We start from the raw sequence: 18,090 nt of genomic DNA on the forward strand, positions 1-18,090 counted from the left end.
CTTTGTTGCATTGCCTGTATTTGCCTTGCTGCTTGTAAGTAGGGCTCTGATTTTTCCCATCTGGATGACCAGCGGTGTTCTCATTTGTCCATACCATTTTATGGCATAGTTCTTTTTATTTAATAAATAGTTTTTATAGTCACTAGGAGTCTCTATGTTATATGTGCAGTGTGTGTATTAGTGTAGACCTGTTTTAACCCTACAGTGTTGCACTATGATTTGTGTCTGTTTGTATTTTTTCCCCTACATGGCCTGTCAAGCAAGTGTGCTGATCCCCTGAGAAGTACAGGATTATCCAATGAACTTTTGGCACCAGGTTTTTCTTTGTTTTCACTTTTTCTGTTAGTACTGACAGTATTACTAGGCAGCCTTTATATATATATATATATATATATATATATATATATATATATATATATATATATATATATATATATATATATATATATATATATATATATATATATATATATATATATATATATATATTGTACTTGTCACACTGGTGTTTTAGTCTTTAGCGCTTGTTCACATTTTTTCTTTTTCACATAAATATAAATATACATCCTATATATACCGTTGTAAGATAAATAGAAATATCCAAAAAATGTATACTGCTGTACTATACATATAAATAGACAAAATATATATACTGTTGTACTATAAATATAAATATACAAAATAAATATACTGTTGTAATATAAATATAAATATACATCCTATGTATACCGTTGTAAGATAAATAGAAATATACAAAAAATGTATACTGCTGTACTATACATATAAATAGTCAAACTATGTTGTAATATAAATCAACAGAAATAACAACAGTATTACATTAGATACAGAACTGTACTGTAGATGTACTGTACTGTATGAACAGTACAGTACGTACAGTTTTCTATATTTTTTTTGTTGTTAAGTTTTATAAATATACTTACGCGTTTGTTACCCTTGGTGCCCTTTTGGGGTCTCTGTTTTTTCCGTATGCATGATAACACACGGTGGTTAATGGCACAACGAGGTCAGAAGTACTGCTGCGGCAGAGTTTATTCGAGCATTTGCCCGTTCTCTGCCGCAGCAATAGCCTGGCGCGCGCCCGAGAGTGACGGGCGCGCGCCGAAGCAGCGGAAGAGCGCCCTCCGATCGGGGCGCTCTCCCTACCGCTGCCGGGTCCGCCGGGTCCCCCGGAACCCCCTGCCGCTGTCCCGCGATCGCGGGACACCAGGGCTCCCTCGGGGAGCCCCTGGACGCGCGTGCAGGGGGCGCACGCTCCCGATGACGCGTGACCGCGCGTCTATGACGCGCGGCACGCCGAGGGGCGGCCACTAGCAAGCCGGGAGATTTCCCGGCTTGCGGTACCGACCACACTCGGATAAAGTGTGTCGGTACTGTAGCTAACCAACGCTGGATAGCAGCAATTCGGTGTCCGCTCGTGTACATCTCCTTCATTCGCATGCTGAGCTCCTTTGAAATCTTTTTAACAGGCATTGCTGCGAGTAGAAAGAAATACAAACACAAGAATGTATATTCGATGTTTAGTCGATGTGTATTCTATGTGCAGTCAATACACAAAATGGATGGTGTATTTATACGGTAATGACTCACATTATAGTACGCCCACTTTCAACACCTGTACCTGGTCGCCATGCATAAAAGGTTACACACTTTGCATAGCCCACCACTCGATGATCTTTATCTGAACTTGCCCTTGTCCAGATACTGCATTGTGCAACCTGCTTCCATGGAGCAGCCCCGATTCTATGGACGCAAGAACCCACTAACCTCTGCCGTGCCTGTCAAGCTGAAAAAGCGAAAGGCGGTTGACGTTTCCACGCCAAGGGCAAAGCGACAGGCTAAGGCCAATAAAGAAAACCTTCTGCTGACCCCAAAGGTTAAGGGTTTTCTTAGACGTCAGCCTCATTATGTGAAGAAGATATACGGTGATGTACTCTCGACACAAAACGAATGGGAGCCAACCCATCGAATCTGCAGACAACTTCCTCCCATATGCTTCGACGACTCTGCTGCAGCTGTCCCGGAAATCTTCAGCCCGTCTTCTCCACCCCCATATTCTCTGGTTCCATCTGATGACGCTGCCGCCTCTGAAATCCACGGGTCACTGTCTCCTTTACTCTTGGACGACTCTGCTTCTCGCCCGGAAATCCAAAGGTCACTTTCTCCATCCCTCTTCGATGACGCTGCCGCTTCTCCTCTACCGGGTACCCACAGGTCACCTCCTCCACTCTCCATCGATGCCGCTTCTGTCCATGGAACCCCCATCTCATCCTCCGTTGCACCCATCCCCCCAGATGTCCTGACGCCACGCAAAAGAAGCAGCTCGTTAGACCGGATGCTGAATGGGATAAGTGTGGATCTCCCCGGGAATTCTATTTTTCTAGCAAAGATAGATCTGCTTCTGGAGACCATGCTAAATGTGGAGCAACAGATGCAACAAATGGAACAACGGATGGATCGACGGATGGAGAAGATAGAGGCTGACATAGCGGGCATACATTATTTGCTCGGTGCTAATGCCTCTGTTTCCCCGACGCCGGAGCAGGGGGGTGACATGGATGTGATGAATGGGACCTTTGACCCCCTTCCATCACCAAGCGCACCCCCTCCACCAGAAGATGTAGTGTACATGTATGCCGTTGAGGAGGACATGACAACCCCGTCAAGACCACGCCAGGAGACAACACGGCGACCACGACCGGAGGAAAGCTTCCTCCCAGATAACCTACCATCGCCCGCCGCCTCAAGCACACCCGTTCCCAAAAGACCTACACCCGCTTGCATCGAAACGGTGCCCGACATCACCCTGTGCGATCTGCCACCGAAGCTCCGGGAGAATTATAGGGTGAAGAGTGCTGGTGCACCCCATAAGTATGCCTTGTTCATTTTTAAGCACCATGTTCCCTACTCGTTGTACTGCGAGTGGGTGCTCAAAGTGAACTACAATGGGAATCGCGTAAAAAAGGCGCTTCCTGTCAATTTAAGGAAAAACATTGTGGAAGAAATGCGTCGCTTTTATGCAGTTACAGATCCTGTATTGAAAGGCATTAGAGACTGCATTAATGGCGTTTTGCGCCATGCAAGGAATCGGCCATGGATGGACAATGTGGAAGACTTTCAGTGAGACCATACTGTTGTGCTGAACTGTATTGTACTGTACATGTTTTGCCCTACAGTACCCGCTGTACTTAAAAAAGGAGATGTTGTTGTGTGTTTTTTTACACAGGACATGCACAACTCCAGTCCCTGAGGGCCGAAAACAGGCACGGTTTTCAAGGTTGCCCTGAAAACCTGCCCTGTTTGCTGCCCTCTAGGACTGAACTGGTGCAGGTCTGACTGACAGTGTTGCGCACCATCCCACTGCAGAGTACTGTATACAGTACTGTGTTTCTTTAATAAAGGAGATGTTACTTAAAATGCTTCAACATTGTATTTGTAAATAAATGTTTTTGAACTGACTGCACCAAGAAAAGAACATGTTAATTTGTCTTACTGTACTGTACATTGTTTCCATTTGCTCCTTTGATAGTACTGTACTGTATAACAAAATACAGTGTTTCTAGAATGTCAATGCTTGCTGCACTGTTTTTTTACTGCCAGACCGCAAAGCCACAAGATCGGCAACATTGTAAAAAAAGAGCAATGAGCGCGCAATTGGCGTGGGAACTAGGGCTATTGGCGTGGGAACTAGGGCAATTGGCGTGGTAACTTCTGTTCTAGGGCACCTACTGCTGCGGCCAAGTTTATTCGAGCATTTGCCCGTTCTTGGCCGCAGCAGTAGCCTGGCGCGCGCCCGAGGGTGACGGGCGCGCGCCGAAGCAGAGGAAGAGCGCCCTCCGATCGGGGCGCTCTCCCTACCGCTGCCGGGTCCGCCGGGTCCCCCGGAACCCCCTGCCGCCGTCCCGCGATCGCGGGACACCAGGGCTCCCTCGGGGAGCCCTGGATGCGCGTGCAGGGGGCGCAGGCTCCCGAAGACGCGTGACCGCACGTCTATGACGCGCGGCACGCCGAGGGGCGGCCACTAGCAAGCCGGGAAATCTCCTGGCTTGCGGATCTGGCCGCAGTGTAATAAACTGTGTCGCCACTGTAGAGATAAAATTCATTTTGCCCCTAGATGTTAGGAACCCCCTCACTTGACCCCAACAGGGTCCGAGCAGTAATGGCGGCGAGAAAGGGTCACGCCGGTGTGGATGGTCCTACCATTGAGCGTAATGGCAGAGAAAGCTTTGAAACGGCTAAGTCAGAATGAGCAGAAACCCGGAACCCACAACTCCGGTTCTGTACAACCTAGAGGGCTCAGATTCAGTCACCATGTAGTCCTAGTTGCGGCAGGATTGCATGGCAAATTGTGACCCTCTCGTGGCAACAGAACGGAGTCAGGGTAATGTTAAAATTTAGGTTTCTGCCATTGACTTGCATGGCAGAAAAAAAAGCCACTTTGATAATGTGCTTTTAAACTGTCTTTTGGTATCTCCGGTTCCGGGGGTCGTGGAAGGCTGATATTTAGCTACTATGGCAAGGGTCCTTCCGCAAGAGGACCAGGCGAATTTCAACCCGCTCAGACCCACAGAACGGATTATTTTAAATTATATTCGCGCAATTGGCGTTGGAACTACTTAGGGCCTCGGTCAAGTTCACGGATAATTGGCATGGGAACTTCTGTTCTAGGGCACCTAGAAATAAAATTCATTTTGCCCCCAGATGTTAGGAACTCCCTCACTTCACCCCAACAGGGTCCGAGCATGTACTGTACTTTAAAATAAATTAAATATGCAATTTTACTATTACTGCGCGCGCACGCACAGACTGTGTACTGATGTAGGTTGAACCACGAAGGTATTAGACTTCAAAGACAACAGCTCGCAAACGCCCCCATGAGTTTTTACATGGCATTGCAGAATTGCAGACAGCGGGAATAAAATGCTTAAATCACGGGCACGAAAATAACGCAATACACTCCAGGCGAAAATGACACAAAACCGCACATAACCGGGATAATCTGAAATTCGCAGAGCTAGCCTAGTTAGAATAAAGTGTGTCGCCACTGTAAATCTGCTTTGCACAGCATTGTGAGAATTGAGAGTTAAAAAAACATTAACTGATTCATGTTGTTTTGTCATTCATTCTTTTTCTTTGGTGTGGTGTAGGTGTGTGGGGGGGGGGGTGGTTGTTGTCAATGATTATGTTTATCACGAATGTAAATAAATATTTATTTTATTTTATCAGGAACCAAAAAAAACAGATATAAAAATAATCATGAATAAAACATAACGCATTCTTCTGTCAGATAGAAATTGAGGGCCGGTGGATAAACATGAATAATGCACATTGATAATAATATTAATTAATAATATATAATATATAATTTATATATATATAGTAATATAATTTTTTCCGTCTTTATCTTCTTCCTCATTCTGTGTACAGTACAGTAGTTAATTGAGAGAGGAGTGGTTTTGTGTACATCATTACTGCAGTTTAGATACTGTACACTTAATTGTACAAACAGTTCACAGACTGTACATGACACCCCCCCCCCTCTCTCCCAGTCCATCCTTTTTTCCTCAAAAGACAAGAAAACAAAAAAATAGTGCAGTTATGTGCATACTGTATTATGGCATTGTGTGCTGTGTAGTACTGTTAAACTAGTCTATACTGGAACTACTGTATACTGTGACTTCTGTTATATAGTTTGGAACCAGATGGCTGGTGCTGCTATCTCTGGAAAGAAAGAAATTGAGCAGTTAGGTGCATACTGTACAGTATTATGGCATTGTGTACTGTATACTGTAGCTACTCCATATTGGACTACAGTACGCTGTTAGCACTGTCAAACAAGTGCATACTGGAACTACTGTATACTCTGACTACTGTTAAATACTTTGTAACCAGATGGCTGGTGCTGCTCTCTCTGGAAATAAATAAATTGAGCAGTTACTGTACTGTAGGTGCATACTGTATTATGGCATTGTGTACTGTACAGCTACTCCATATTGGATTACAGTATGCAGTTACCGTAGTACTGTCAAACTAGTCTATACTGGAACTACTGTATACTCTGACTACTAGGAAAGAAAAAAATCTGTGCCATACTTACCTGTATCATACTGTACTTACAATACTACAGTACTTCAGTATACCATACTACCTTCCTGATGCTTGCCCATTACGCGCGATCACAATGGGCAACACAGTCGCAATATGGTCAATATATTTATTGCAGCGTTCCACAGTGAGTACATCGTTCCAAAAACTCAGTATGCCTTGCGCCAACTCATCCTTTTTGGAGGGTTTCATGACTTTTCGGATATGGTCCTTCAGCTGATGCCAGACCATTTCGATCGGATTGAAGTCTGGCGATCTGTCATTGGAAAAAATGGACAAGTAGTTTAAGAGATACAGAACACAGTAAAAACAGTGGTAAAAATGAGACACGGTTACCGCACTTACTCCGCTGGCGTCTTCACCCAGTTGATCCCGCGCTCAAGGATATGCACTGTTGACACGTGTTCTGGTAGAAACGTTGTTCTGGTAGATCGGATCATTGTTCTGGTTGAAACGGTGACCATCCGGGAACTCACGTGTGATATATGCCACAATCTCAGGTGCAATTTTGTCTTGGAAGAAAGCTTTATTCATGATTCCTATAATAAGAAAAGAAAAGTGCTCAAAAAACTGCACACTAGTACAGTACAGTGCATAAGGCAAAAGCGTGTGACTTATTTTACCTTCAAAGATGACAATACATCCTGGTCCACGCCTAGAGATGGCACCCCACAGATGCATCTTCACTGGGTGTTTTGGAACCGGCTTCATAGATATACAACCTTTTTTGTGGAATGCAAAGGTGGCAAATCTCTCCAGCGAAACAGTAGACTCGTCAGTGAAGATGCAATCCTGGAACGTTTCTCCACTGTCGATCCATTCCTGGGCCTGGACCACTCTCTTGATTTTGTTAACGTCCCTTATCATGGGGTACGCTCTGTAATGACAAGGAATAAATAATTTTAGAGGTACAGTACAGTTTCTTAAACAACACTTTTACCTCCTGTACTGTCCAGTACTAACCTCACACGTCCATATTTCCATCCAATTCTGCGTCTCATCTTCTTTATGCTGGTCTCAGATACAGTGAGATTGTGATTTTCCTGCAGAGTGTATTTGACCCTTAATGCACTCTTCTCATCATTCTCCTAACTTATTTTGTCGACGAGAAGAGTTGTCTCCCTACAATGTACAGAAAAACAACAATCCGGTATTAATTAATTAATTAATATGCAGCAATATAAACAATATATATACTGTTGTTATAAAAATATACAGAAATAACTATAAAATTAGATAGATCTACACAATATATTGTTCTATAAATATGCAGCAATATAAACAATATATATACAGTTGTTATATAAATATACCGAAATAACTATAAAATTAGATACAGTAGATCTACACAATATATTGTTCTATTAAAATACAGCTATATAAAAAATATATATACTGTGGTTATATAAATATACCGAAATAACTATAAAATTAGAAACAGTAGATCTACACAATATATTGTTCTATTAATATGCAGCAATATAAACAATATATATACTGTGGTTATATAAATATAACGAAATAACTATAAAATTAGAAACAGTAGATCTACACAATATATTGTTCTATAAATATGCAGCAATATAAACAATATATATACTGTGGTTATATAAATATACCGAAATAACTATACAATTAGATACAGTAGATCTACACAATATATTATTAAGTTCTATTAATATGCAGCAATATAAACAATGATAGATTTACTGTATTATATAGTTATTTAAATATACTTATGCGTTAGTTACCGTTGGTGTCCTCGTGCGTTGTTTGGTTTTTCCATGTGCATGATAGCACACAGTGGTTGATGGCACAACGGGGCCAAAAGCAGCTAACCAGCATTGGATATCTGCAATTGGGTGTCCGCTCCTTAATTCTCATGCTGAGATCCTTTGAAATCTTTTTAACAGGGATTGCTGCGAGTAGAAAGAAATACAAACACAAGAATGTATATTCAATGTTTAGTCGACGTGTATTCAATGTGCAGTGAATCCACAAAATGTATGGTGTATTTATACGTTAATGACTCACATTTGAGTACGCCCACTTACAAAACCTGTACCTCGTCGCCGTGCATAAAAGGTTACACACTTTGCATAGCCCACCACTTGATGATCTCTATTTGAACTTGCCCTTGTCCAGATACTGCATTGTGCCATCTGCTTCCATGGATCAACCCCGATTCTACGGACGCAGGAACCCACTCACCTCTCATGCAGAAAAAGCGAAAGTCGGCAGCCGTTTCCACGCCAAGGCCAAAGCGACAGGCTAGGGCCAATAAAGAAAACCTTCTGCTAACCCCAAAGGCTAAGAGTTTTAATAGACGTAAGCCATATTATGTCAAGAAGAAATACGGTTCTGTACACTCAACGCAAAACAAATGGCAGCCAACCCATCAAACCCGCAGACCACTTCCTCCAATACACTTCGACGATTCTGCCTCCGCTCTCCCGGATATCTTCAGCCCGTCTTCTCCACTACTCATCCTCGATGCTGCCTCCGCCCTCCCGGAAACCCACAGGCCATATTCGCCACTGCTCTTCGAAGACGCTGCCGCTGGTGCCCCTGAAATCCATGGGTCGCTTTCTCCTTTGAGCTTAGACGACTCTGCCGCTCCTCGCCCGGAAATCCAGAGGTCACTTTCTCCATCCCTCTTCGACGACGCTGCCCCATCTCATCCTCCGTAGCACCCACCCACCCAGATGTCCACAGCACAAGAAGCAGCTCGTTAGACCAGATGCTGAATGGGATAAGTGTGGATATCCAAGGGAACTCTAGATCTGGCAAATATAGATCTGCTTCTGGAGACCATGCTAAATATTGATCAACAGATGCAGAAGATGGATCAACGGATAGAGAAGATGGATTGACGGATGGAGAAGATAGAGACTGACATAGCGGGGATAAATAATTTGCTCAGAGTTCATGTCCCTGTATCCCCAACGCCGGAGCAGGAGGGTGGCATGGATGTGATGAATGGGACCTTCGACCACCTTTCATCACCAAGCGCACCCCCTCCACCAGAAGATTTTGTGTACATGTATGCCGTTGAGGAGGAGGATAACATGACAACCCCATCAAGACCATGCCAGGAGACAACACGGCGACCAAGACAGGAGGAATGTTTCCTCCCATACAACCTACCCTCACCCGCTGCCACAAGCACACCCGCTCACAGAAGAACACCCGCTTCCAGAAACCAACCTACATTCGCTTACATCGATACGGTGCCCGACATAATCCTGCGCGATCTGCCACCGGCACTCAGGGAGAAGTATAGGGTGATGAGTGCTTGTGTACCCTACAAGTATGCCTTGTTAAAAAAAAATTTAACTTAAATTTTTATTGCATTGTAACAGCAAAAAATACATTATCGAATACTTTTTTTGTCTTGTATGAAAACAATATTTTAACAACTGAGAAAATAGTAGTGAGATCCTTCTAAAGAGGACAAACCGACACTTATAACCAAACTTAAAGGGGGAGACAAGACTCACTCACAAAAAAAAATATGAGGGGGGGAGTGGGAAGGTCTTGGTGGGGTGGGGAAGGTTGGGGGTGAGGTATGAAGAGTGAGGTGGTAGTGGATGCATCTGAGGCCCGACCCCGAACATGTGTGGACTGGGTCGCTTCTCTAATTGCTAATATTATAATGCTGCTATATAGGATCTTAGGGATATAGAATACGACCCATAAGCCCCTCCCAAGGAGAACGCATCTACAACTATCATAGCCAGATTGAGGTCCTCTCTATCCCCGGGACATCTGTCTGTTCCAGCCAGGGTGTCCAGACTTTTAGGAAATTGTCACCAGTGTCGTTAACTAAACTCGTTAACTTTTCCATCTGGCAAATGAACCAAATTCGATTTCGAACTTTGGGATGGTTGGAATATCAGATTGTTTCCATAATGCTGCGATCTCACACCGCGTTGCAATTGCAAAATGGGCAATTAGTTTGGCCTTGTTAATTTTTAAGCACCACGTCTCCTACTTGATGTACTGCGAGTGGGCCTTCAAAGTGAACCATGAAGGAAATCGTGAAAAACAGGCGCTTCCAGACAATTTAAGAAAGACTATTCTGGAGGAATTGCGGCCCTTTTTTTCAATTACAGATCCTTTAATGAAAGGCGTTCGAGACTGCAATTATGGCATTTTGCGCCATACAAGGCATCGGCCATGGAAGGACAATCTGGTGGGGTACACATTTGCGCGAGTGTTCAACTTTTGTTTATTTTTTGTAAATGTTTTGTTCCAGTCCCCGAGAGCCGCAAACAGGCCCGGTTTTCAAGGTTATCCTGAAAACCGGGCCTGTTTGCGGGCCTTGAGGACTGGAGTTGTGCAGGCCCGACTGACTGTTCTGCTCACCATCCTACTGTAAATGTTTTGACTTGCTGTACTTTAATAAAGGAGATGTTGCGTTTTGTATATTTTATGAATAAAGATTTTTTTTAAAAACAGGTAACACCATACTGTTGTGCTGTACTGTACTGTACATGTTTTGACCTGCTGTACTTAAATAAAGGAGATGTTGTATGTTTTAACTTGTATTAATAAATAAATGTTTTTATTTACTGTGCACAAGACCTGCACAATCCCAGTCCCCGAGGACAGTAAACAGGCCCAGTTTTCAAGGTTATCCTGAAAACCGGGCCTGTTTGCGGCCCTCGAGGACTGGAGTTGTGCAGGCCTGACTGACTGTTCTGCTCACTATCCTACTGTAAATGTTTTGACTTGCTGTACTTTAATAAAGGAGATGTTGCGTTTTGTATATTTTATGAATAAAGAATTTTTTTTTATAACATGTGACTGTAAACCATACTGACTGACTGTAAATGTTTTTACTTTCTGTATATAAATGTTTTCACTAGCAGTAAACCATACACCTGTTGATGTTTTGAATTGCGGTGCACTTAAAATGTTTTTACATTGAACAGTATTTGTAAATAAATGTTTTTGTACTTACTCCACCAATAAAAGAAAATGTTGATTTGTTTTAAATTGTTCCATTGTCTCCTTTGATACTGAAACAAAATACAGTGTTTCTAGAATGTACAGTACTGTCCAGGCATACTGTACTATATGGTGAAAAAATTAAACTAAAACATATAATCAGCGCTCAACCTATTAACCTAACTTATACACTAATTGAAATGAATAAGTGCTCTAAAATACAAGAGAGAATCCCCTTTGGGGGAAACCCTATAGGTGATGCCCCACAAACTAACTTGGTAGACTGGGGAATGGCTGCCTCAGGAATAAAAAAACAAGCCTATCCACAAGGCATGTACAACAAAGCATACACAATAGATAACAAAGAACAGATAATAACAAAACAGTAATTCCTTGGCGCACTGTCAGATATTAAACCTGGCAAAATGAATGCAGTCCCATGGCTTTGATGATGGTAAAATATTATGTCCACAGTCCACAGTGCTCGATTCCTTTGGATTAAAGACTGATCTGGGAATACAAAGACAGAACAACCATTGCGCAGTACCCTATGGTCAGTTCAGCTCTCCCCCACCGTTGCCAGCTACTTACTTAAAAGTAGATACAAATGGGCCTCAAAAGGTATCTTTGCTTTCTTCATGGTTGGCTCTGACAGGTGTAGACGACTTGGGGAAGTTCAAAGAATATCTGAACAATACCAATATGAATCTTAAATTCACATTTAATACCAGCCCATCCACCATAGACTTTTTAGATTTAACATTGTTCATTGAGAAAGGGTCCATTGAGACCAAGACATTTTACAAAAAGGTCGATGCAAACATCTACCTCTTGGCATCTAGCCATCATAAGTATAGATGGATTAACAATATTCCCAAGGGCCAGTTTTTAAGAACAAAAAGGAATTACTCTCAACCAGAAGTATTTGAGATGCAGGCCAATGAACTTAAAAATAAATTCTTTCATAGGGAATATAACCACAATAAGGTTATGAGGGCCTTAGAGGCAGTCAAAAATACAAATAGAGATGACCTTATCAGTATGGATAATAAGAGACCAAAACAATCAGATGGAGTTGAGTTTATTCCCTTCATTACCAAATACAATGGAATGTCTAATAAAATAACACAAATAATTAAAAAACACTGGGGTATTTTACGGGGTGATGCAATACTAAAAACAATACTACCTAAGTATCCTCAGATAGTTTTTAAAAAAGCTGATAATTTAAAACTAAAACTATCCCCTAGTTGTCCATTTAATTCCATGAAAGCACAAAATACCATATGGTTAAAAGAATTGGATGGATTCTTTACATGTGGTAAGTGCATCAGTTGTAGCTACAGCTCCAAATGCAATAACTTTAAATCCAATGTTACAGGGAATAAATTCCCCATTAAGTCATTCATTTCTTGCAAGACTCCTTTTGTGGTCTACCTGTTAGAGTGCCCGTGTGTACTACAATATGTAGGGCGAACAGGTAGACCATTGAAACGACGTCTTGCAGAACATGTTTATAATATCAAAAAGGGTCTGGAGACACACAGTGTCTCCAGCCACTTTAAAACTAAGCATGGTCAAAACCCTGAAGGGTTAATCTGCAAAGGGATTGAATGCCCTAAGCAGAATTGGAGAGGGGGTGATAAAATAAACCTTATATCCAGACGCGAAAGCTACTGGATATATACCCTCAAAACCATGACCCCGAGAGGTCTCAACATAGAATTTGACCTGGCAGCATTTTTAAAGGATAGCTAGGTTCATACCCTATTGTTAAAAGATACTGCTAACCATTTTTTAATTCTACCAAATCTGCATTTTTTCACTTTCCACCTCTGGGTCCTCTATTTAGGCAATAGTTAGGAGATAGCTTACCAGTCGCTTATTAGTTCATATTCAATTAACCACCGCAACATTGTGAGCTACTTTTTATTGATTTTTTATATTCATTTTGATTTTTATTGATGTATTTTTTATTGATAATTGTATTGTAACAGAGTGTATTAATTATGGTCTGTACGGTTATACTGACATGAATTAGTCACAAATTGTATTATAGCAGAATGTATAAGATATTGTCTTGTCACTGTCCAGACATGAAATAGTTAAGTCAGCTGTATACCAGATTGTCTTCTATTATTCATGTGAGGGCAATCAGTAGGAGTTCCCAGTGTGGATAATTATCCAATGGGAATCCCACGGACATTATGCACATGTGTATAAATTAACATCTAGTGCCCCCACGGCTCCATTACCCCTGAAGAAGTGACGTCAGCAGTCACGAAATGCGCGTAGGGTGGAGCCTTCAGTGCGTGGTACAACGTGCATACGTTTGGAGAGGAGAAGGGGTCGATCAGCGGTGACGTCATCAGAGGAAGGACGAGGCGCTCCGAGTCGCGGCCACGAAGCGGGGATTCACGCCAACTCCAGCCTCCTCCTGCATCACCCCGGCATCCTCCCATGTGAGCTTACGGCACGTTGTATGCTGCTTATAGGGCATAACGGCATGTGAGTGCATTGTTGTTTACCCTGTTGTTTTTAGCAATAAATGTACGGTATCACACTATTGGTGCCTATCTTTCTTTCTATACGGTTTGTGGTGTCGCTGACGTGGGCTTGGAGTGAGGCTTTCGTTGTCAGCCACAACATCCAGTCGGAGCCAACCGTGAAGAAAGCAAAGATACCTTTTGAGGCCCATTTTTATCTACTTTTAAGTAAGTAGCTGGCAACGGTGGGGGAGAGCTGAACTGACCATAGGGTACTGCGCAATGGTTGTTCTGTCTTTGTATTCCCAGATCAGTCTTTAATCCAAAAGAATCGAGCACTGTGGACTGTGGACATAATATTTTACCATCATCAAAGCCATGGGACTGCATTCATTTTGCCAGGTTTAATATCTGACAGTGCGCCAAGGAATTACTGTTTTGTTATTATCTGTTCTTTGTTATCTATTGTGTATACTGTACTATATACTGTACGCATGCTCAGTACTGTACATCACAAGAGTATTAAAAAAAAATACAAGATACATACTGTATGTACTGATGAAGACACATACTGTATGTACTGAAATACATGTAGAATAAATGCATACTTTTTATTTTCTCGGGTTTATTATACAGTTACCGTATATTAAAAAAAGCATTGTATACAGTACGGTCTGAAAACATCAGCATACCGTTTCAGGTATTCTATCTCAATTAATAACAACGGCCACTAAACTGTAGACTCCGGTACATGTTTTTTTAAATCCGATTCTGCAATGTGCAGGCATTGTTACACGAAGCGATAGTATCCATCGAAATCCCTCCATTTGCCGTTCTCCGCATAAGATGAAAAAGTTTTCTTTTCCGAGGAAAAAATAAATAAAAGTTTTACTGTGATGGTCAGTCCCCCAAAGAAGTTCCCAGTCAGTCCCACCAATAATTTTCTCGGGGGGCGTCTCCTGTTCACATGCGCATGCGCCAACCGTCGATGTGATGACACGTATATGCGTTCCAAGAAGGTTCCAATGCGCATGCGCATGCGCCTAGCGTTCCACCAATTGTTCAGTATCTACTGTACAGTACTGTAGAAGCCGCTCAGCCAATGATATTGCTTACAGTAGAATCGCTTGACTTTTGAATCGCACTGATATTTTCAAAATAAAAAAAACAGAATAAAATACGGCAACATTACTCACCATAGAATTTCCCAATCAGCTTGCGCCGGGCCACTGCCAGTCCAGTATTCTTGATCATACACGTCGTTGACAGGGACTACTACACCTGTAGTCAGCTGACGAGGCTGGAAATCGCTTAGGTACATGCAAGCTTGCTCGAAACTTTACGCGAAATCCGTCTCAGGCTGCAGGTATCCGTGCGCGGACAGACAGCAAGGATTGTCACTGACGGTTGGACCGTTATTGTAAGCCGGTGCTGGGGCTGGTGCATTGCTTGCCAGCGACTGTCGTTTCTTAGTTGGTTTTAACACAACCTTTCGCCTTTTGCAGTATGCATGATCATAGATACAGGAAAAACCCGGTGATACACACCAATACCCTCCAATAAATTCGGGATCAACATGCTAAAATCATGGATCGCTACATAACTTTTTCCTTATTGCACGCTTCCACACATGAGGAGCTGGCGAAAATTTGTAAAAGTCATAGTTTTTGATAAAATACTGATAAATTTGAACAACTGTTGCCATCTTATCATCTGTTGCATTAATCGTGGCCCATATTAAATAAGCGTACGTTCTGTCGGGTTTTTGTAACACGGGCTGCACTTGTAAACTCATGGCGGCGGGACTGACTCTGGAGAATAACAGAAACTGGTGTTTGTCTTTCTTTAATATGAAAAGCCTAAATTGATACATTATTGTAACCTCTTCCTTCAGTCCCAAGGCCAATTTAGAATAGCCCACTGTGGTATCTTTTTTAAACGAAACACCTGCATGTCGACACATTACTGAAGCGCATGCGCATTACAATTCATGAATATCTGCCATCTGGCGACACGCAAAGAATTGCAACCTATTAAATCCGAACCATTCTCAATAAACGCATCAACCGCGCATCAACCGCGCATCAACCGCGGCATGAATGCGGCATGAACGCGGTGAAGTGCGTAGCATTCGAAAAAAAATCCCGGAAAAATGCGTTGATGTTGGAGAATAAAAGGGGTCGCAACAGTAGATTGTTGCTGTAGCCTTTAGTATCAGGTCCATAAGCTGTTTACATGTGGATCCTTTGGGTATGCCTTGTTTACGCCACTTCTCTCTAGCTCTATCTATTTATTTTGGATATAGTGCACCTTATATACATAGCAGGCATTGTCACACTGTTTTTATATTATTTCTGATGTGTTGTTTTGTTCTCTTGTATGATATAGAATAAAGTGATATATTTTTAGCTCCAGAGCCCCCTGTTTTAGAAGATTCATCCCCATATTTTGGGGTATTTGTTGTTACAAAGCACCACATGCATTTTTAATATCATACAGTGTTCATTATTATGACTGTGTACACAAATTCTTTGATTATTCAGTTTATGATTTTCATTATTAGGTACAGTATGCATTTTCCATTACAGTTGTATTCCTAAAAAATTGCCCGGGAAAGCTTAGAGATGCAATGTTTTATGGAAATTGCAGTTTAAGGAAAATAGTGTGATATAAAATCTGAGTTTATTTGCCATAATCGGAGTGTCTGCAGTTTAAACATTGTGATAGTCTACATATCAGAACATGCTTGGCTGTTCATTTACATGTCCTTACCAATAATCCTCTGTAGCTTATCCACTGCATGAGATGTTACAATGTAGTAAATGAAGTACAGTATATTAGCATTGGGGACTTGTGGAAGACATGCAGACACACGCATGTCTTGCATGTTTGCTTAGCACACTGAGGGGCATTTGTCACTTTTACTTACTCACCATACTGTAACCTTATTTTCTCTCTGTCCAGGTAAGAGGATCTGCCCTGGTGAGATTTTAGCCATGATGGAACTTTTCATTTTCTTCACTATCATCTTGCAGAACTTCACTTTGAGATCCCTTGTGGCACCAGAGAAGATCAGCACTGCTCCTATTGGGGTTGGTTTAGGAAATGTCCCTCCCACGTATGAGCTCTGCCTAATACCCCGCTAGTAGTACGCAAAATTAATAAACCCGCCTGCTTCTGTGTGGATTTTAATTATGTGATTATAACATTATTTGGCACATGGGTTTAGCCTAAGGAGTGCACAGTTATTGCATAATATTAATCTTTGTTTTGAAAGGGGAAGCAATACCTCATTTTTATGGGCGATCCCATTAAGTCTATTGAGGCAACTGATGTGTTAGAGGGTAATATTGTTGAAGTCTATGGGGAAACTGATCATGTATAAGAGGATGATTCTATTAATATCTATGAAGTCAATAGATGTATGTTAATGGTTGACTTCATTAATGTAATTTTAATAGAATGCTACAGTTAAAGTCTATAGAGGGTGATTTAACTAATTTAAAGATACCCTGCTTGAAAATCACTGTCTTTTTTAGCATTTAGCTTTTTTACTTTCTGCCTTTATTGTCATTCTTATATTGAATGGGACTGTATATCACTATATTGTGACATAATATTGTATACAACATTAAATATGTGAAATTACATCTGGGTCGAGTCCTGTCTATAAGGGAACATGTGTTTGCCTTTTAGTAATATACAGATGTAGCAAGACTCAGGGGGCTATGCACTAAGCAGTGATAAGTCGTTTTAAGAGCGCAAAGTGCTCTTAGAACGTGAAGTTCTGCCGAGCGCTATTCACTAAGCCGCGCAAACAAGCACTTTGCGCTCTAAAACTGACTTTTTCTTGAAATTTTTTCAAAGTCCAACTTTGCTCGTACGATCAGCTGTTTGCGCTGAATTCTGCCCTTCTGCGGGATTTACTAAGCAATGCAAACTGATCATACGTGAAAGTTGCGCTGAATAAAGCTCACCAGCTAAAGGCTGGTGATAAAAAAAGCAGGACTTAGAAAAATTTCTTTGTTTACATTTTTGCATGCGCAAAACCCATTCAACAGGCCGGTGGGTGTCCACGGCTAACCGCGTGGGTGTCCCCGGCTGACCCCGCGGGGGCCCCCGACAGAGGCCGGGTGTCCCGCAGGTGTCCGTGGGTCAAGCGAGTATTCGGGGGTCCCGGCTGGCATGCGGTAGCAATCGTGTGCCACCCCCAAAATGAACTATCCATAAAAATTCTAACAACCGCATAACACATACAGTACAGTATAGTGCAAAATTACTATTCTCCACATATGGATAATACTGCATTTCACTTTTTAACATACATTAAGTTGTCAAAAGAAAGTACATTTAATTAGCACTCAGAGGTGTCCAGGGGTGGTCCTCGCTGCTGTCTAGGGGTCCACAGATGTTGGCGTGAATATATTTGTGTCACCCGTAGCTGATTAACAATCTTTGTAATTGAAGGAGAACACATGATTGAATTACAATTAATATCATTGCATGAATGGCCCTAACTTTAGAGTGT

At 41.9% G+C, this 18,090-nt stretch overlaps 1 protein-coding gene across 5 annotated transcripts in view; it reads left to right on the forward strand.

Annotated features, from left to right (window-relative positions):
* LOC142498725 (cytochrome P450 2F2-like) overlaps positions 1-17,210 on the forward strand; it is a 70,499-nt gene extending 53,289 nt beyond the window's left edge. For all 5 annotated transcript variants that reach the window (XM_075607049.1, XM_075607054.1, XM_075607050.1 and 2 more), the window contains exon 10: positions 16,527-17,210. In XM_075607049.1, coding sequence (XP_075463164.1) covers positions 16,527-16,708 — 182 coding nt within the window. In that variant the 3' untranslated portion in view covers positions 16,709-17,210. The remainder of the gene's footprint in view (positions 1-16,526) is intronic.
* Positions 17,211-18,090: the final 880 nt, after the last annotated feature.

The sequence above is a fragment of the Ascaphus truei genome, chromosome 7, assembly GCF_040206685.1.
Source record: "Ascaphus truei isolate aAscTru1 chromosome 7, aAscTru1.hap1, whole genome shotgun sequence".
Taxonomy (NCBI): Eukaryota; Metazoa; Chordata; class Amphibia; order Anura; family Ascaphidae; genus Ascaphus; species Ascaphus truei.